General features: G+C 46.9%; 1 protein-coding gene across 4 annotated transcripts in view; it reads right to left on the bottom strand.

Annotated features, from left to right (window-relative positions):
- DOCK6 (dedicator of cytokinesis 6) overlaps window positions 1–21,037 on the bottom strand; it is a 111,300-nt gene that overhangs the window by 23,327 nt on the left and 66,936 nt on the right. For all 4 annotated transcript variants that reach the window (XM_081176018.1, XM_081176019.1, XM_081176020.1 and 1 more), the window contains 16 exons: window positions 20,904–20,999; window positions 20,086–20,226; window positions 19,042–19,155; window positions 17,509–17,679; window positions 15,955–16,094; window positions 15,695–15,864; window positions 11,834–11,985; window positions 10,778–10,960; window positions 9,203–9,329; window positions 8,865–8,949; window positions 7,822–7,918; window positions 6,950–7,084; window positions 5,626–5,778; window positions 3,355–3,513; window positions 1,841–1,941; window positions 196–388 (listed from right to left, as the gene is read on the bottom strand). In XM_081176018.1, the coding sequence (XP_081032144.1) occupies window positions 196–388; window positions 1,841–1,941; window positions 3,355–3,513; window positions 5,626–5,778; window positions 6,950–7,084; window positions 7,822–7,918; window positions 8,865–8,949; window positions 9,203–9,329; window positions 10,778–10,960; window positions 11,834–11,985; window positions 15,695–15,864; window positions 15,955–16,094; window positions 17,509–17,679; window positions 19,042–19,155; window positions 20,086–20,226; window positions 20,904–20,999 (2,217 nt within the window). The remainder of the gene's footprint in view (window positions 1–195; window positions 389–1,840; window positions 1,942–3,354; window positions 3,514–5,625; window positions 5,779–6,949; window positions 7,085–7,821; window positions 7,919–8,864; window positions 8,950–9,202; window positions 9,330–10,777; window positions 10,961–11,833; window positions 11,986–15,694; window positions 15,865–15,954; window positions 16,095–17,508; window positions 17,680–19,041; window positions 19,156–20,085; window positions 20,227–20,903; window positions 21,000–21,037) is intronic.

Here is a 21,037-nt window from a genome sequence, read left to right as displayed (position 1 = left end):
CAAGTTTTGGTCTAGGGGAAGGAGAAATGGGAGTTAGACCCTCTGTTCATTCATCTCTCCTGCAGGAAAGTAGGACTGGGGCTACAGGTAAGTACTGAAGCTAAGAAAGAACAGAGAAGAGCTGGTCAATGCCTTGATGCAGCAGACCAGCCTTCTTTTTTTAAAATGATGCCTTGGCCTTGGCCTTCTTCTTACCTGGAAAGTGACACAGCCCACAGGTAGGTAGCGGCAGTCCTCCAGCATACTCAGGTACTCGGCTACCAGGGCAGCGGAGTGCACCAGACACTGAGCGGCCTCTGCATGGTTCCCACGCTCAGAGTGCTTCGCTGCCATGTTCTGCAGCCAGGTCAGCCTCAGATCCGGTGATGTCTGGTACCCCTTGGCTATCCTGAGAGGCAGATAATGAATGTTCAGGGACAAAAGTCCTGAGTTCTATGGCCGCCTTTGCTACTGACTCACTTTAAGGTGACTTGCTTCAGGTCAATGGAGTTCAATGGAGGTGCAGGTCAGTTCTGTGTCCAGGGCAGCTGTCTACCAGCTCCATCTGGTATGCCGGCTAAGACCCTACCTGCCCACAGACTGTCTCGCCAGAGTGGTCCATGCTCTGGTTATCTCCCGCTTAGACTACTACAATGTGCTCTACGTGGGGCTACCTTTGAAGGTGACCTGGAAACTACGACTGATCCAGAATGCGGCAGATAGACTGGTGACTGGGAGTGGCTGCCAGAACCATGTAACACCCGTCTTGAAAGACCTACATTGGTTTCCAGTACATCTCCGAGCACAATTCAAAGTGTTGGTGCTGACCTTTAAAGCCCTAAACAGCCTCAGCCCAGTATACCTGAAGGTATCATTCAGCCCAGACACTGAGGTCCAGCTCCGGGGGCCTGCTGACGGTTCCCTGACTGTGAGAAGTGAGGTTATGGGGAACCAGGCAGAGGGCCTTCTTGGTCGTGATGCCTGCCCTGTGGAACACCCTCCCATCAGATGTCAAGGAAATAAACAACTATCTGACTTTTAGAAGACATCTGAAGGCAGCCCTGTTTAGGGAAGTTTTTAATGTTTGATGTTTTATTGTGCTTTTAATATTCTGTTGGGAGCTGCCCAGAGTGGCTGGGGAAACCCAGACAGATGGGCAGGGTATAAATAAATTGTTGTTGTTGTTGTTGGACATGAGTGAGTGATGCACAAACAGTGGCTGTGTTTGGACATATACGGGAATGCATCTCAATACATTTACATCAACACAAGGAGCAACAGACATTCCCCACCTCCATGATGTTGTCCCATTTGGGTCAATGCTTTCTGCCAGGGTTGATTAAGCCTACAAGCTTACACAAACATCCACCAAGAGAGGAACGCCTGCAAGGCTCTCCCCAACCCCACAGCAATGTTACCACTTAGTGTGACTTTTTCCTTTAGTATTCTCTGGAAGGTGTGCACTCCCCAGACCACCCTTTTCCAGCCCTAGAGTGCTTGGGCCCCTCATATGAAGAAGACTATCCCGGACAGCATAGCTATCTCCTTGGCTGTAAGGCTAGCTCACCCACTTCCATTACATGCTGAGTGGGAGCAGAAAGAGGAGCTCTCACCATATGCAACAGATGAGGCAAGTGTAAAAGCAGGGAGAGATCTCATGCTGCAACAGGCTTGCCAACAGCCAATGAGTCTGTGGGTGATCTGAGATATGAACCTTCTTTGTCACAGGTGCAAACGCGGTCATGTTGGCTCCTGCATTTTGGCACCCTCCCTTTGGGAAACTGAGGCTAAGAAAGCAAGTCTTGCTTGCCTCTGGGCCTTCCTGCTGCTTCCGTACCCAGAGCCCTGGCTACTGTCTCACCTGTACATCAAGTCTATCAGCATCTCTGGGTCCTCCTGATGTTCCTTCATCTTTACTGTGTCTGTCAAGATCATGTGCAGGTTGAAGACGAGGTCTTGAACCTGGTCAGGGAAAAGAGGAAGCACCTTCTAAGTCACAAGCATGGAGAGCAGGAACAGGAACACACAATTGCCTCCATCAAGAGTGGGGATGCCATAAGCACTCAGGTAAAGGCACTTGCGAAAGAGGACATCCCTGATGCAATACTTGCCGACAGGATTGAGATGGGCATAGCCCTGCTCACTTATGGGCTGTGTTCACCTTGAACCTGGTACCCATCCCCCAATCTGCCCACTTTTCAGGAGGAGAAAGAACAGCAAAACTAGGTCTATAATTAATCTCTTGCATTTTCATCACATTTGGTAGACATTGGCTTAGCTGTATCTAAGACAGAAGTAGCCATTTCCAAATTTAGATACTACAGGCATAGGCAAACTCGGCCCTCCAGATGTTTTGGGACTACAATTCCCATCATCCCTGACCACTGGTCCTGTTAGCTAGGGATGATGGAAGTTGTAGTCCCAAAACATCTGGAGGCCCGAGTTTGCCTATGCCTGCTCTAACCATTGCCCAGGGTATATAACCATTTTAAGCAATTTTCTTTCAGGTTCCTATCAGAGGCAGATTTAGGGAAGCGTGACCAGTTTGGTGCTGCCAGGGACACAACTATGGTTTACAATGGAACGCGAGAGAGAGGGGTGCTGAATTCTGGTGTCACACAGGGTGCTGCTGAAATTTGAGACGCCAAGATCCACCACTGCTTCTACTGAGTACTGTAATTCTGGTTCAAGAAGAAAGATCGAAATTTTCTGATATAGGAGGTGATCATTTTTTTCTCATTTAGGCTTACACTTTATATTTCCATAGGATTCTACAATATGACTATACAATATGTATATTGTTACATTTTTGGGGAAACATTTTTATTTCCTGGGAAGATTTATGTTTCAAATTCAGTGAACAGTCTTGTAGTACAGTATCACATTTCAGTTTTTTAAATAAATATTTTTATTTAAAAATAATAGCAAAACGTTTGCTTTAGTTTGATCATATGTTGTTATCTGGTAAATAAAGCATCATAATATTTTTAAATAAATCCAATATATCTATCCAGAGCTTTTTTTCTGGGGGTACGCATACCCCTAAACATTTTGTGAATCTTTGTACCTTTGTCCATTTACTCTATTTATTTCCCCCGATCTGAACTACAGAATGGTGATTTTCTTGAGTCAAAACGAGAGTACCCCTAAACACTTTTTTAAAGAAAAAAAGCACTGTATCTATCACACATGTATTCTTGAGAAATTGGAAAAATTGCCTAGAAATCCCAATGAAGATTAAATTGTTCATAATTAATTGCAGAAGCTGTAGAAGAGACTGCTAGGGTCAGAAGGTATCAGCTCAAGCCACAACCCAACTTCTGGCACTTCCAAAGGCCCCTAGTCTGATGTTTATGGGTCTGCCATCCAATGTACCTGCTCAGCAAATGTGGTTTCTCGCAGCTCCGGGTCTTCCTCGGCATAGGTCAGGATGGTCTTCAAGGAGCGCCGCAAGTGCTCCTCATTGAAGTTCTGTGACGTCCCCACAAGCGAGGAGAGTGACATGGTGACTTGCATCTTCACTCGGGCAAAGTTCTGTGCAAGAGAGATGCGGCAGGAGTCAGCAAGGCAGGGCAAGCCAGAAAGATTATTCAAACCCTGAGCCAAATAAAAGCAGAGGCGATGCTTGAAATGGATTCTGCAGAACACAGTTCTAGAGTGGATGGATTTAAATTAAAAATCACCTAGAAAAACGGCTAGTTCAGAACACTTTAAAATTTAAGTTTCCCACTGGTATTATTTCCTTTAAAATGCGAATAGTAATTGCTTGGCCAACTGTTAAAACTAAAGAGAAAGTTAAAATTAAAGAGAAGGTTTACACTATTTAGGAGAGCGTGCTTCTTTTCAGCATTGCTGCTCCTTGTTTCATTTCCACTCCTCTTTCCTATACACATGGCTTTCTCTAAGACCCCCACCCCAGGAATACAAGTTAGATAACAATCCAAAACTGTTGCTTTTGGCAACTCATGGCAAAGACTTTGAAGAAGCTGCCAGGGATGGTCATGCACATAAGGCTCTGAGAGAAGCAGGTGTCTGGAAGCTTCTCAGAGGGGATCCTCTCCCATTTCCCATAGCAGCAACTGAAGGATATCAGCAGGGGCATCCAGGCTGGTAAAAATGTATTATTTTTATTTACATAATGCCATCAGTGTACAAGGGATGCGGGTGGCGCTGTGGGTTAAACCACAGAGCCTAGGGCTTGCCGATCAGGAGGTCGGCAGTTTGAATCCCCGCAACGGGGTGAGCTCCTGTTGCTCAGACCCTGCCAACCTAGCAGTTCAAAAGCACATCAAAGTGCAATTAGATAAATAGGTACCGCTCTCACAGGAAGGTAAACAGCGTTTCCGTGTGCTGCTCTGGTTCGCCAGAAGCGGCTTTGTCATGCTGGCCACATGACCCGGAAGCTGTACGCTGGCTCCCTCGGCCAATAAAGCGAGATGAGCGCCGCAACCCCAGAGTCATCCACAACTGGACCCTAATGGTCAGGCGTCCCTTTACCTTTACATCAGTGTACGCTGCATTTTACAGAGTAATCGAATCACGAGATGGGTCCCTGGCCCCAAGAAGCTTAACAATTTAAATTTTGACAAAGGTGGGGGAAGAGAACAGAGGGAGGGAAAGAGTTTGTGCAACATGGCAATGCTGCAGGGATCAATGAACTGATTGAACCCACCCGGACCCTGAGATCATCTTCTGAGGCCCTCCTTCATGTGCCTTCTCCTCAAGAGGTCTGGAGGGTGGCAACACAAGAACAGGGCCTTCTCTGCAGTGGCTCCCCGTCTGTGGAATGCTCTCCCCAGTGAAGTTCGCCTGCTGCCTTCATTATACACCTTTAGGCGCCAGGCAAAAACGTTTCTTTTTAACCAGGCCATTGGTTGATCTGATTGACATCCTATGCCCTTTTAAAATGCGACTTTCTTTTTTTTTGGGGGGGGTGTTATTGGGTTGTTGTTTTTATTTTGATTATATATATTGTGGGTTTTATGTTGATCTTTTCTGTGAACTGCCCTGAGACCTCCAAGTATAGGGCGGTGTATAAATTCATTCATTGAATCAATCAATCAATCAACAACAACAACTGCTTGGACTCTGGTGATGGCTCAGGCCTGATCCCAGGAAGCACCTGTCAGGGGACTGCCATAGGAACAGGGGAGGGAGGCAGGGGGATACAGAGGGCCTCCGATGCTTCTGAGGAGCAGCTCCTCCTCCAGCAGTGGGGAAAGCCACACCTCCAGTGGAGCAGAGAGGGAAGGGGGTAGCTAAGCGAGGAGAGGGCTCGAAGATGCTGCTGAGAACCCAAGTGCCTCACCTAACCTGGCTGGCCAGGAGGCAGACACGCCACTTCCGTCCCCTAGCCTGCACAGAGGGTGAAACGAAATGAGGGGAGGTGGAGATTTGGGGTGTCTAAGTTCTTATGTTGGGGGACAAGCCGGAAGAGGCCACTCCCAGATTCTGCAAGTGACTAAAATGGACATGAACTTGTTGGTTCTGCACTGTAAATAGTTTGTACCAATAAAACCTGTAAAAGACAGGTCAGAGTCTTGCCTGGTTACTCACGAGCAACCACCCCCTGCATCTGACAGCACCCTTGCAAGCAGAAGAGACAGAGGGCAGCTCTAGCACCGCCTTACTCCAATGAGCACTTACGTTGCCAATCTCGAAGTTCTGTCGCATGAGAAGGTAGAGCGAGGTGCTTGCATGGGTGCGGATGATGCCCACCTTGCTACTGCAATGGCGGAGAAGGCGCAGACACAGGTCAGCACACAGTTCTGTGTCCTCCTCGAAAAGCATTTCGGGAAACTGCAAGCAAGAGACTGGAGTTATTTTATCTAACAATGATAATACTGGCCTTCCTATGGACTGCAAGGAAGGCAATGGATAATAGATGCATAAAACCCAACAGATTGATAATCTTACAAGCAAGGTATTAACACACTCAAGAGCGGTAAGATTTACTATTAAAAGCCTCTGTGAATCAGGTTTTCACCCAACCCTTGGAAGCGTCTGTCAGGCCCTTTTATAGAGGTTGTTCCAGATCTGCAGTATCATAATTAAGTAGACTCAAATAATGATGGGCTGGCTTTGGTCTCTATCTTTCAAGGCTGAAATAAAGCATTTATTCAATAATCCACCTTGGCATGGAAACAGCTTATTTCTGGAAAAGCAAGGAAGAGTTTACTTTGGGAAAGTGGGGTGATAGAATATGGCAACTGCTGGCTGCTGACATTACCCTTTGGCAATGCTGGCTCATGAGGGGTGAAATAGAATGGGGTGCCTTTTCAGATGACCAGGGGCCATTTGTCTCATAAATCAACTCCAGTCCTGGGGAATCCAGGCCCCACAGGTGGAATTTTTGAAGAATACATTGGCTTGGTTAACAAGTACAGGAGGCGTGAAACAGGTCTTACATCTGGACATCATGTTTTGAAATATATTTTGGAAACTCACATTGTAAAGTTGGAGGATTCCCAGACATGGTGTATACGCTCTGTAGGATTGAGGTTGGTATTCATATTCTGGTTTTATATTTGTGTGTGTGTGTGTGTGTGTGTGTGTGTGTGTGTGTGTGTGTTTGCTCGCTCTCTCTCTCTCTCTCTCTCTCTCTCTCACACACACACACACACACACACACACACACACACACAAACACTTAAGTAAGCAGACTCTGCTGTGGACAATCTCAGCAAAAGGGGGCACCCTGGAGAGAAAAAGCCCTTTCAGCAGAGTTAAAGGTTGGAGAACATGAGCGGTGACAGACAGAAGCTAACAACCTGAGGGGTAGATAAGCCCTTCTTGTTCCTGAAGTAGCCAGGCTCCACTTACAACCAGAGCTGGTGAGCTTGGATGCAGACAAGTCAATAGGCTCCCTGCACTGCCTTCTTAGGAGCAGAGCAAGATGCTTTGCAAAATCAGCTGGAATTCAACTGCAACATTCACATCTGCAGAGTTTTCCCAACCAAGCAGCACTCACCTTGCTGACTAGCGCCCTCTGGGTAGCAAAGCAGTGTTGTAAGAAAGCCGCACTGGGAGTGCAGCCCATTGTGTGCAGAAGCACCCTCAGCACCCCGCCGAGGACACTCTCCTTGGCTTCCGATAAGATCACAGTCTGTGGAGAGGAAACCGGGGAGGAGAGGGAGGTAGAGAAAGAAAGAAAAAATGGGTAGGAAATTGTACTCAAATTAGGAACCCCTCCATCAAAGAATGTGTAGCCCCATTTGTAACATGGTGAGGCTGTCACAATTGCTTTATCCAGGCCAGACTTCATCTTGCACCAAGAAGCCCATGGAAGTCACTGGCACATGAGTGGCCAAGGCAGAGATGTGACTATGTAAAACGAACAAGCAAAGCTTATCATCTGCATGCCTTAGGTGTTCCGCTGTCTCTGCTAAAGATGGCAAAGGACCAAGAGCTATGCTGGCCAGTGAATTCCAGCCCCCGGACTACCTAGGAGAGCCCAGTTCAGCATAACCGCAACAGAGAGGATCAAAACAGCCAAGGACAAAGAAGACAGATGTGGCTCTCAATGCACTCCAAGGAAACACTTTATCAATAATAAAAAAACTAGAGACAACTTTGTCCTCCAGCTTGCCAAATCAGACTCTGCTTATGGAAGCTGGATGAGAAAAGTTGTCTCCAGCAGTTTTCATTAAAAAACTGAATTTTCCTTGTGGGTGTGGCTTGTGAACTGTGAGGGGGCGGGGAAGCTCCTACAATTCAAAAGTTACCACTGCACCACTGCAGAGCATAGATAAGAGATGCAATCTTCACCCTGGAATAACAAATTAATCCCAGAGCCTTGCTCTGGCGGGTGGGTGCAAGACTGGAGTCTCCATCAGATCCTACCTGCACAATGATTTCTAGGGTGTCCAGCACCACCATGTTGGCTTCCGTGGCCATATTCCCATCCACCAGAGCCTCATGTTCCATCTCTTCCTTGGATCTGAGCAAGGGACAAAAAAGGGCGTGGGTTTAAGACGTTTAGAGTCACCATATGCCAATCCTTGCTTGCATGGTTATTCCGGTTTTCTGCTCACTGTGCTGCTCGTACAGGCCTGCCAAAGGTTGGAACTACACTAGGGACATGCAAAGCCAAAGTCGTTTGGCTTCCATGAAATAGGTAGCTAGTTCCTGCAATTAGCTGTTGCCAAAGATCAGGTGCAGCCCCAAGGAGCCTGCAGCACCTTCTCTATAAGGGTGGGAAAGCTGGGATATGGGATGATGGCAAGCCAATGAGAAGGAACTAAAAGCACATCTCTTTCTTGGACTCAGAATCTTTATCCCACACAGTCTTTTTCTCTATACGTTTTCCAACACAATCATGAAAACTAAAACCTGAGTTAATTCTTTTTATAAAAAAAATAATCTAGTAGATGCCCTGAATGCCATGTGATCATGGCTATATGACAAACCAAACACACTAATTTATGATTAAGGCACTGCACACAACTCACACACACACCATGAGAGTCACTGTGTGTTCAGGCTCAATTTTGGTTTCTGTTCTTGAGTAACTGTCTGCACTGTGAGGATTGTTCTATAGCTTACTGCTTGCGGTTTGTCTGGAGGAAATAAACCATGAATCTGGATTTCAGTGTCAATGCTATGCTAAATAATGGCTTCATTTGCAACAGCAACAGGGCGGAGGGGGAGCGAAGTGGCCACCGTCTTCTCTCTATTATTATTATTATTAATTATTATTATTATTCCCAAAGGTCTCTGCAGGTTCACATAAACAGATCACAGTATATAAAATAAAAATAAAAGGGTTGCTCATTTGCACTCAGCCAAGGTTTTGGTAAGTATTATAGGTAAACCAGTCCAATGTGTGAATGTAAACAAGGTACTACCTATCCCCTGATCCCCCCCGGAGTTGCCCACAAACGCACTTGTCCACCTTGTCCGAATTCTGCCTCCAATGGGCAATATTCTTCCTCCAGCGAACATTTTCTTGGTTTCCAAATGGACTCCGCTCTGTGTTGGAAGGGGAGGAAAGGCATGAGTACCATGACAGATCAGAAAACTCTTCCCCACCAAGCCTAGTTCCAGTCACCAAAAGCCAGCCCTTAACGTCTGAAAGATGCTTCAGCTAGAGTGAGCCTTCAAGGGAATGAATAGAGTTCTCTTCTGATCACACAGATGGTACTCCAAAGAGTTTATTTCTGCTTACTTCCAGACTTCCAGAAGCAAGCTCATAATAAACAGCTCTGCCCTCTCTCATTCTCACCTCGGCTGCGTCGGACCATCTCCTGGCGTGCCCCAATAGTGCCCAGGATGGCTTCCTCCAGTCGTGCTTTCATGTCCAGAGACTTCTTGAAGGTCAGGCTGTTGATGCGCTCAAAGGCCTTCTTGCCCTGTGGATGGCAGTGAGTCTAAAAGTCCTCGCTGCTAAGCAAGAGGGGGAGTTTGGCTGCAGGAGCAAAACCTGGCAGGCCCAGAACTCATAGAACAGGCAGGCAATTGCTCACTGAAGAAAGTGGCTCATTTCAACAGGCGCTGAGCAGTGGGATGTGAAGCCCTTTCAGCTTTTACCATGGAGAATGCTTCTGGCTAGGGCCACATCAGCCCCAAATACAATAGGCAAGAATTGTTAAGCTGCCACACTTCACATCTGGCAAAGAGGTATTTTGGGGCTCCAAATGCAAGGTTCCCACCACTCCCCATTTTAGCTCATAGCCAACAACAGCACTATATTGAACTGAATTGCACTACTGGACTTCACAATATCTTATAGGAATGATTTCACTATAGACTGTCAGTGGCTTCTTACATTTAGCTTCCTATTCAATCTCCACGTTAGAAGAATTCTTACAGCAGGGGTGGGAAGAAGGTAGATCAGGACCTACTGGTCGATCTCTGTGTGGCATGAAGCAGATTGGCAAGGATTTATGCCCCCACAATTTAACAACAACAACACGACTCTACCTGCTGAAATGGATCGTGGTTGTGCTTAGATGGGTGTGAACCAGGGGGTGCATTTTGTATACGGAAAGACTGTGAACTTGACTCAGTTCTGGTACTCAGTACAAATTCCTGGACTTAGAATTCTTTAACTGAAGTGTATGTCTTTTGCCTGGGACGCAGGTGGCGCTGTGGGTTAAACCACAGAGCCTAGGACTTGCCGTTCAGAAGGTTGGCAGTTTGAATCCCCGTGACAGGGTGAGCTCCCATTGCTCGGTTCCTGCTCCTGCCAACCTAGCAGTTCAAAAGCACGTCAAAGTGCAAGTAGATAAATATGTACCGCTCTGGTGGGAAGGTAAACAGTGTTTACGTGCGCTGCTCTGGTTCACCAGAAGCGGCTTAGTCATGCTGGCCACATGACCCGGAAGCCAATAAAGCGAGATGAGCACCACAACCCCAGAGTCAGCCACGACTGGACCTAATGGTCAGGGGTCCCTTTACCTTTACCTTTATGTCTTTTGCCTAAGGCTCCAGCAGGTGAACTCTTAGGGTTCTATTAAACAACAGAGAGATCCTACAGCCTGAAGCCTATCTGCTCTTGCCTTAAGACACCCAAAGTGTTGTAGAACTGCTGTTTTCTAAGGCTCTCCTTGGAAGGAAACGCAGCCTCTGACTGTTGCAGTCAGAGGCTGCATTTCTCTTGCCTCTTCTCCGCTCTTTGCTGGCCACGTTCTGTCAAAGACTGCATGCTTTGAGGTCTGCAACCACTAAGGAGTTCGTCTAGGTGAGGAGTCCAGCCAGCTAAAGGTGGGATTCCTGCGTTCTGTCCCCCAAAGTCCTGGGATGGGGAGGAGTGAAGCAGGGGAGCCATGTTTGGTTCTCTCAGCGCCTGGACTCTAACCTTATACTCGAAGCAAGAGACACAGAGGTACAGCAGGTCAAGGAGACGGTTCACATGCAAAGCAGAGAGGTCAGCAAGCCAGCGATGCAGCACAGCTCCATCTGCATTCTTCAGTACCCACAGGAGACACACCAGCAGGTTGCGACTTGCTTCAGCTGACAGCATGCTATACTGGCGTGGTGGCTGCAAACAAGCAAGAGATGAGCTCAGCCCAGCTCCACTTGACCCAGACTCCCCCCTCTCCCAACTAAGCGTGCCAAATGGCACAGTGCATCAAAGAAGGCAGGGGCAGCAGTGGTGCCCTGCTGCTCTCTATTCATAAGGACCTCCTTTCCTTTGGTTTTGAGGAGCAATGTTTTGGGCCCACATTGCCTAATGATATCACTATGTCAGAATAGGAAATGCAAGTAGTAGCTGGATGGAGTTTTTAAATTGGCTGCTTCATGCAAGTCCTTGTGTGGGTGTGGGTGTTTGTTTTTATTAAAGGATTTTCAGTTACAAAAGAGGATGCCTTCACCCCAGTATGGCTGTCCTTTATTACATACACAGCCCAACAAGAGAGTAATATAAACCTCGCAACAGCATACAAATTGATAAGGCTAATCTGACCCAATAACTGCCCCCCTCACATAAACAAACAAAACTCACTGCAATCAACTAATAGTTTTTGTACCGTTAAATCTCCCATTGTGTTTGAGATCAACCATGTTACAAATCTGAACACACAGAGACTTTCCTGCTGAGGACTGAGAGCTGTATGCTCCTGGGTTCATTCCACAAGTTCCCAATAGAAATGGCTCCCTGCTTAAATGGGAGGCTGTCCAATACTAGGTATCATTATCACTGAGAATTCTGTCTCTAAAGCTGAGATAGGGAGCTTATGGTCTTCCAGATGATGTTAGATTCATCACCCCTGACCACTGGGCTGAAGGGAGGGAATTGGGAGTCCAACAGCACTGGAGAGCTATACAAACCCTCATCCCCTTCTAATGTGCAAGTATTCCCCACCCAAGTTTTGGTTTCGTTCTCTAGCCCCAGAGGACAGTGTACACTCACCACTGATGGCATTTGGAAGACAGTGGACCGATGAGCGTGGGGCAAGGGAGAGCCAGCAATGGCCATGGCAACTGACTGGCTAATGGTGCTGCCATCCCCATCGCCGTCCTCAACCGTCACAGAGGCCAGCCGCCCTCGCTGGCTGAGGTTCTCTGTAAAGTTGAATTAATTGCCCAATAAGGACCGATAAGGGAAGAAAAGATAGCCCAGCCACCGCCACACCCAGTCAATAACTTTGGATACTGATATTCTGTTTAAATATATATATAGAGAGAGAGAGAGAGAGGAGGACAGCTAATTTGCACAAATGTTCCTTAATAAGGTTTTGACTCTCATTTCCCTCTTCAGAGACATTCCAAGCAGCTAAAATGAACAATAAAGGCAAGGGAAGCTAAGCAACCCACCCACCAAAGCTAATGCAAGCTAAGGTGATGGGGAAGCCACTTCAAGATTTTTTTGTTTGGTTGATTTCACAGACTGATTTCGTTGAAGCGATTTCTGGCAAAATCAGAGCCAAGGCCAGGCTGGGGCCATGAACCATCCCTGCAGGCAAGAACTTCTGCAATGCTGACCACTAAAATGAAGAAGGCGAGACTCCTAGCAGTGTATACTTGGCCATTCCAGAGGCCTCAAGCTACCTGCAAATTATTGGGGTTAACAAAACACACTTCTTTCCCCTTATATAAGCTCTGGGGCAGGCTCTCTCAGCCTAGTGCCTTCCAGATTTTGTTGGACTCCCACCGCCATCCTTGACCACTGGGCCAGGACAGCTGAGACTCTTCTAGGACAGAGTTCGCACAGTCCTGGGTAGCTTATCAAGTCAGTTCCAAGTGTCAGGCTGTGAGATTCCTTGCTTAAAGCTCTGGATTCTATTATAAGCACCAGGCTTTAATCCCAGACTCTTCCTCTGGCTTTCTTTTCTTTTGTTCCTTCACAACTTCCTTGTTTTCCCTTTCATTAGCTTCTCTATACTATATCATGCAGTCTTTAAATCTGCATGACTTGAGACTTCCTTTGTGGCTCTGACTCTGCTTCAAATGTTGTACGTTTCCCCAAAACAAATGAGAAACGACATGGGAAGCTATGACACATAACCAAACCACAAATCACCACTCAAATTGTGGCTGTTTTCCAGGATTTCCTGAGCTGTGAGACTGACATGTTTCTGAATATTCAAAGACTGGTTCTCTCTTCTTAAGTGCCACTCTTAAGCTCACTTAAATTGCATTTGCTCAACTGACAGGCTTTAGATTTTTGTTTTTGTGTTGTTCAGTAAGTGTGTGCTGAACTGATGATAGGGAAACTGGCTAAGGATGTTCTAGTGAGGAATTAAAGGACAGAGTACAAAAGGAATTAACTAGGAAAAAACAGACAGCAAAGAAATACACAATAATATTTTTTCTAGTCTTATAGCTGGGTGTCAAATCATAACACATTAAAAGGCATTGTATTTGGAACAAATCCTTTGTATCCTGTTAATCAGAGAACAGTTACTTCATTGACTTTGATATTAGAAAGAATGAATGCAGGAAGTTGCTCAGAATTTATAATTTCAGAGCTAGACAGAAAGCTAATATGCTTTCATAAACTACAAATAGGAATCAAATGGCATCAGATGTAAGTGGAAATCTCTTTGATTGAATTTTCAGATACAAAGAGATGTCACCATTTGCACCTCTCAAGAAGAGTGTGATTTTTTTTGGAGAAACCTTAGATAAGGAGACAGAATGAACAGTTTTAATGGTGGATGTGATAAGACCTAGCCAGAGAGATCCTCAGTGATACTAAAAACAATTCCTTCCAGTAGCACCTTAATGACCAACTAAGTTAGTTCTTGGTATGAGCTTTCGTGTGCATGCACACTTCTTCAGATACACTGAAACAGAAGTTGCCAGATCCTTCTATATAGTGAGAAGGTGGGGAGGGGTGTTACTCAGAAGGGTGGTGGGAATGGGAGATAGGCAGATAGCTGAGAGAGCCTCTTGACGACTCTTAACGACTGTAATAGGTCTTACAGGAAAAGGCAAGGGGTGGGAAGGTGTTTGACGATATTTTTATCATCTGGACACATGGTCAACAGACCCTGGACACCTTTCACCAGAAATTTAATGATTTTCACCCCACAATCAACCTTACAATGAATCAATCTATGCAAGAAATACATTTTTTGGACACTACTATAAAAATACAGGATGGGCGCATAGACACCACCTTATACCACAAACCAACTGACCGACAAACATATCTACATGCCTCTAGCTACCATCCCAAACATACCAAACAGTCCATTGTATACAGCCAGGCACTACGTTACAGCCGCATCTGTTCCAATTCTACAGACAGAGACTCTCACCTAAGGGATCTACAGCAAACCTTCTCAGAACTAAAATACCCAGCAGATGAAGTTAGACAACAGATCAACAGAGCCAGACTGATACCCAGAGAGAACTTGCTGCAAGACAGACCCAAAAAAGAAAATAACAGAACACCTCTAGTCATCACATACAGCTCCCAAGTTAAAACAGTACAACGCATCATCAGAGATCTACAACCTCTCCTGGACAATGACAGTTCTCTTTCTCAAGCTCTGGGAGGAAGACCTTTCATTGCCTACAGACAGCCACCCAATCTTAAACAACTCCTAACCCACAATAATACTACAACCAGACTTAACACAGACACTGGCACCAGAGCCTGCAATAAACCCAGATGCCAACTTTGCTGCCACATACACCCGGACAACACCATTACTGGCCCCAACAACATCACACATACCATCTCGGGACTATTTAATTGCTCATCGTCTAACATTGTGTATGCCATCAAATGCCAACAGTGTCCTTCAGCTCTCTATATTGGACAAACAGGCCAAACCTTACGCCAAAGAATAAACGGACATAAATCTGACATCAAGAATCACAGAACAGAGAAACCAGTAGGAGAACACTTCAATCTCCCAGGACATTCTATACAAGATCTCAAAGTAGCTGTTTTACTACAAAGGAATTTCAGAAATAGACTGGAAAGAGAAGCTGCTGAATTACAACTCATTACCAAACTTAAAACCATGAAAAGACCTGGACTGAACAAAGACATTGGATTCTTATCTCACTATACATAACTAAACCATTTCTCACCTTCCCACCCCTTGCCTTTTCCTGTAAGACCTATTACAGTCGTTAAGAGTCGTCAAGAGGCTCTCTCGGCTATCTGCCTATCTCCCATTCCCACCACCCTTCTGAGTAACACCCCTCCCCACCTTCTCACTATATAGAAGGATCTGGCAACTTCTGTTTCAGTGTATCTGAAGAAGTGTGCATGCACACGAAAGCTCATACCAAGAACTAACTTAGTTGGTCTTTAAGGTGCTACTGGAAGGAATTTTTTTATTTTGACTATGGCAGACCAACACGGCTACCTATCTACTACTAAAAACAATATAAAATAAAGAGAGAACCTGGTTTTAATAACAAGGCCAAAGTACTGACCCAATGCAGAACAGCAAAGCATTTTTTAAGAAGTCAGCTTGGTATGGCTTCACAGAATGACCACCATATCAAACCTCAGCTAGCGAAACTCATATGCTGGACAGCTGGATTCTCCTCCCTTGCCTGGGAGGGCAGCAGCTACAGTCAGCAAGTTTGACACAACTGGGATTGATGCCATGGCCACCCAAGCCCTCTGCTTAACTGGCTCTATTCCAAGTATGCGGAACAAAACTGAAGACAGCAGGCTTGCCGGCAGCAAGGAAGGTTGGGGAGAGGCTGTCATTTCTGAAAACCGGCTAGGAATCTGCACACATTGGTACCTCCATCCATTATCACCCTCCTCCCTGCCTTCAGAAGGGCCTCCTGGCCTCACCTGTGAAGTCGTAGAGCTGGGGCAGGGCATCCATGACGATGCCAATCAGAGGCAAGTACAGCTGAGCCACGTGCTCCCGTACCGAACGGTCCATGTAGCGAGGGTCCGAGTCGTGGCTGCACAGCAGGTTGTGAAGAGTGCTGATTGCCTTCTTGTGCAAGAAGAAGGCTCTGAGGCAAGGGAAGGGAAGAGAGCAGCGATGTCAGAAAGGGCTCTGGCTACAACGGCATCAGGGAACCATCCCAAAGGACCACACTTACCCCTCTGCATCCGGCTCCAGGATGAGAGCCAGCTCCATCAGCACCAGCCCTGCCAGGAAGTGCTGCTGCCGAAAGGCCACTGACAGCTCAAACATGCTGGCCACTCGTTGGTCCTGTGTGTGGCTGGAGAAGGCTGAGCCCTGGGAAAGGGGAAAGGCCATGTGAAATCAAGGAGAGCCGACCCCAGCCAGCGTATCGCAAACGGTTCCTTTCCTTATCATTGCATGGAAAAGAACAGCGTCCAAGCTTCACATCTCAGTTGCCATCATTTATTGGTAGCCTTTTGAATGAGACAGTCTCTCTCAAATGTTGCTTTCGTGAACTACTTTTTTAAAAGGGGGCGGGGCAAGGAGAAGAAAGGGAAAGTTCCACAAGTGTCAACTATGAAAGGTGATTGTGGCGTTTGCCCTCATATGTGTGTGACATCATACTGGGTTCATAGGGAAAGGGTTAACTAATTGTAAAATGACTAACCAATGGGAACCCAAGGGGCAGAGTTAACTGTGTATAAGGTTTCAGCACAGAGAGAATTTGTTAAGAAGAGTTAGGGTTAGAGTGGTTGAGAAGTCTGGAGTTAGACGAGAGAGGGAAGGTAAGTCTGTGGGTTGGGCTAGTCTGGTGTGAGAAGGTAAAGTTAGAAGGTATTAGGAAGGTATAAGCCAGTAAAGAAACTAAAGTTAAGATACTGACAGGAATATCATCGGAGAAAACATAAACTTGTTAACGTTTGTAAAATAAACTTGTTTTTTGTGGTTCACTTTTAACAACTGACTGGACTCAGTGTTTTACCAGAGAGTAACTGGTTGGTGGCAGCGGGGAAGCGATCACAGTGGTGGCACAGGGATCAATAGACCGTTAAACGTCCGGGGACCCTGTGTGATCGCCACACTGATATATAGCTCTGCAGGAGCAAGGGAAGCAGGGAGAGTTAAGGAGCAGGGAATCAATCCTCTGCAGTGTTTCATGACTTCCTAGGGGTGAAAATGCTGCCCCTTTCAGCCATGGGGGCAGGGGACTGACCTCCCCAGGGAGAGTCAGCTCACATCCCCTGCCCAGTCACCTCTTGGTGCTCACTGACTGTCCCATCCATGGCGATGCTCCCAATTTCTTTTCTGTCCCTCCAATGCTGCCATTTGCCTCTTGGTTTTTCAACATGCTGATTCATCTCGCTACCAGTAAAAACTTTCTGTCTCTTTCAAGTCTTTCCTGGAAGCCTACTTCTTCGGCAAACCTTCTTTAAGCCAGCAGTCATCACCCCAACACACACCCCTACCCCAGTTTCCCAGTGGTATCTGCCACCTGGCCACTTGCTTAAGGCAGCTCTAAAAGGGATCAGACTATTTCACAGAGAGGGCATCCGTTAGCTGTTCAGGATAGCAGAGGCTGGGGGCAACAGGGCAGCTGCCACCTTCGTGCCCAGCTGGTGCGCTTGCGGAGGCACCTGGCTCAGGGTTGTTCAAGGCAGGCTGGAGGGACCAGATGGAGTCATGCTGACTCTGATCCACCAAGAGCATCCTCTTCTCACGTTCTCTTACCTTATGGTGGGCTGCTTACCTGGGAGGTTGCTGAAGAAACAGAGGGGGAGGGGGAAGCAGGTGGGGAGAGGCCACTGCAGGGCAGATTCAGAGTGACGTAGTGCTCATGGCTGCAGATGATACGGATGAAGTCCATCCTCAGAGCAATGAGGGCATTGGGGTTCTGGGTGGTCAGCAGCCTGTTATTGATCTGGAGAGGAGGAAGGTAGCTGTTGTGGGCTTGGTAAAGTCCAGTTAAAGGCGACTATAGGATTGTGGTGCTCATCTAGCTTTCAGGCCGAGGGAGCTGACGTTTGTCCACAGAGAGCTTCCTGGGTCATGTGGCCAGCATAACTAAACCGCTTCTGGTGCAATGGGACACTGTGACAGAAGCCAGAGCGCACGGAAATGCTGTTTACCTTCCTGCCTTCCAGCAGTACCTATTTATCTACTTGCACTGGTGTGCTTTCGAACTGTTAGGTTGGCAGGAGCTGTGGCAGAGCAATGGGAGCTCACTCCATCACAGGGATTCAAACCGCCAACCTTCCGATCAGCATACACAAGAGGCTCAGTGGTTTAGACCACAGCGCCAGCCGCATCCCTTGTAGGCTTGGTACAGCATTGTGAACCCTCCAGCCTCTAGCAGAGGCCACCCAGAGTCACCATCTCCTTCCCCAGTGTCCAGTCTAACATCAAAGCCCTGATTACAGCTGAGGGAGGGTTCAAGCTTTAACCAATTACTTATGTATTTATTTGCAATAATACCCCACCTTTCGTCCAAAGAGCTCAAGGTGGCATACATGCTTTTCTTCTTCCCCGTTTTATCTTCACAACTACCCTACAAAGTAGACCTGTGGCTGGCCCAAGGCCACCCTATGATCTTCAATGGCTGAGCAGGGATTTGAACCCTGGTCTCTCAGGTCCTAGTCCAACACTCCAACCCCTACAACAGTGTTTCCCAACCTTTTTTGGGCAAAGGCACACTTGTTTGATGAAAAAAATCTTGAGGCACACCACCATTACAGCCCTGTGACGTCAGCGCGCAGCGTCACGCCGGGAGGGACGCACGAAAGTGTAAGTTTCAATTTTTTCCCTCCCCCTTGCCGGGGAACCTCCAAGCTTTGGGGTGGGGGGGGGGAGGAGGCAGCAAAGCGAGGCAGGAAGGAGAGCGCGGCTTGGCTGGGTGAGCTTTGGCAGGGGCGGGCGCTGCGGACGGAGGCGCTGCCCGCCGAGCTCGCAGGCAGCCAGGCAGGCAGACGGCGAGAGCCCCGCGCTGGGCGGCCTCTCCTTGCCGCCGCCGCCCCGCCTCTCGCCGCCCGACTCGCCCGCCTCCCTCCAGGCAACATCTCGCGGCACACCAGGCAACATCTCGCGGCACACTAGTGTGCCGCGGAACAGTGGTTGGGAAACACTGCCCTACAACACACTGGATCTGAGTTCTGCACGTACAGAAAGTTTTCCGCAGGCACCTATCTAAATAAAACTCTTGCCCTCTCTCCTAGTTATTGTGCCCTCTTCCAGGAGGTAAAATTAGCAGCCTGGGAAAAGAGAACCACTGGGTTCCTCTTGTTACCTGCTTGTAGTAAGAACGCAGGAGGTTGAAGACAAAGCCGCGATCCATGAGGGATAGTAGGTCATTGAGGAAAAAGGCCAGGCTGCTGTTGAGACGTTCCACCAGCTCAATATCCTGCGGAAGAAGCATAGAAGTATGTGAGGTGGCAATTGAAGGGGCTTCCGTGGGGCTCTGGCAACCCCGAATGGAGGGTCAGAAACTGAGCAAATGGCAGAGGGGATTAAGACCATGTGAGCAAGTGCAAGCTGCTAGCACAGAATCAAAATGGGGCAGATATCTCACAGAATTCCCACACATTTCAATGAGGTTCGTATAGAAGTTCTCACCAGATTATACACAAAGGTTTCCATTTCGCTCCAGTTGTGAATTTTAAAGGGAGATCAAGAACAACTAGCCATCTTTGGATTTTTTTTGTGGTTATATAATCACATAAACCATTTCTTTTTTAAAACCCACTTTAAAAAATTGTAGATTGTGGGGGGTTTTGCGGGGGTGTTAATACAGCTTAAGTCACTCAAATGTAATATATGTGCACGAATGGATGCACATTTATAAAGAAGGTGGGTAAGACTTGCTGGATGTATCTACCTGTATTATTAAGGGCTGCTATATCCCCACCATTAATGTTTTAATCTAGCAAGGATACTATTTTATACAGATAGTCTGTTTTGGTTGTTTTTTAAAAATCACCTTTTACATGAAAAGTGGGTCACAACAATATATTCTAGGGCATTCAGTATAGGAAATTCCATATCCATTATGGTTTTTGTCACTTGAGAGATCCTAGGAGTTATATGAAAATGTAAAGCTTGGGTTTTATTTGTTTACACCTGTAGCTTAGGAGAAAGAATATGGAAAGCAGAGAAACCTGTACCTTGTTGCTCCCAACACTGAACTTTTTAAAGTTTGCACTCTAGTGCAGGCCAAGGTTTAAAACATGCAAACGTGAATTAAGTCGCTTGGCTTGTTTGTAGAGTGATGCGGATAGAAAACTCTGAAGGAATGGATGGAGAGGAAGCCAAACAAAAGAAACCTTGCACAAACCTTCTGACAACGGCTGGCGATTTCGGCACTGACGGTGCACACCAGGGCTGAGATGTCATCAATGAAACGGCCAGGGAAACGCAGCTTGCGAGGTGCCTCCAGCTTGTCACACAAGAACAGATGGTGTGCCATGCTCTTCACCTAAGAAGAGCATCAAGGGAGTTTCATCCTCCTGGATCAGCAGCCACCGTCCAATTATTCCAACCCCTTTGGGAATTCCAATTTAGACTGAGCTGACCTGTATGGCTGACCGTAGTTGGGCAAATCCTCTCTTACAACAGTGCACTCTACTTGGGACTATCTGCACGTGAGCAGCTCAGTTATGCTGCTTAAACTACTGTGCCAAAGCCTGACTGAAGAGAGGTTAAATATCCTGAAAAGAACTGGCAAAATAAGACAGGCAGAAAAGAATTTCACTTTAAATCTGAGAAGTCTGCCACTGGGATTATCACAGAGCGACTCATACTTCTGTTCCTTTTGGAAACCTTCCTCGACTTCCAAATACAAAATGATGAAATTTGTACCTAGGTGTGGTGCTTTCAACAGAGCACCCTGTAGAACTGCACATCAGTTCTTTTCATTGCTTAATACTTTAGAGAAGGTGGTTGTTGTTTTTCCCAAAGGCCGATCTAGGATACACCTTGAGGGACAACTCAGTTCTCTCATAACGTTCTGTGGTGACACTGTGCAAAGCAGAAATTTGGAAACTGGACAGCAAAGGGACATAAGGCAACACGTAAAGCCAGCAACCAGATCATGGATGCTCCTGGCCAGAAGGCCAACAATTTCTTTAGGGAGATCAGCTGCAAGGGGCATACCATCAACTGGAAGAAGAACCAGGCTTGATGCAAGGCAGCTTCCCGCACGGAACTGGTGCTCACCACCCACTGCAGGGCCAGTTCTTCATGAAGCAGCTAAAAGAGATTCACAAGGAGAAGAAACACTCAGCATG

This window comes from Podarcis bocagei (genome assembly GCF_964188305.1).
Source record: "Podarcis bocagei genome assembly, chromosome: 17".
NCBI classification, from domain to species: domain Eukaryota; kingdom Metazoa; phylum Chordata; class Lepidosauria; order Squamata; family Lacertidae; genus Podarcis; species Podarcis bocagei.
Note: the sequence above shows the minus strand (reverse complement) of the source record. Positions and strands in the feature narration are given on the sequence as shown.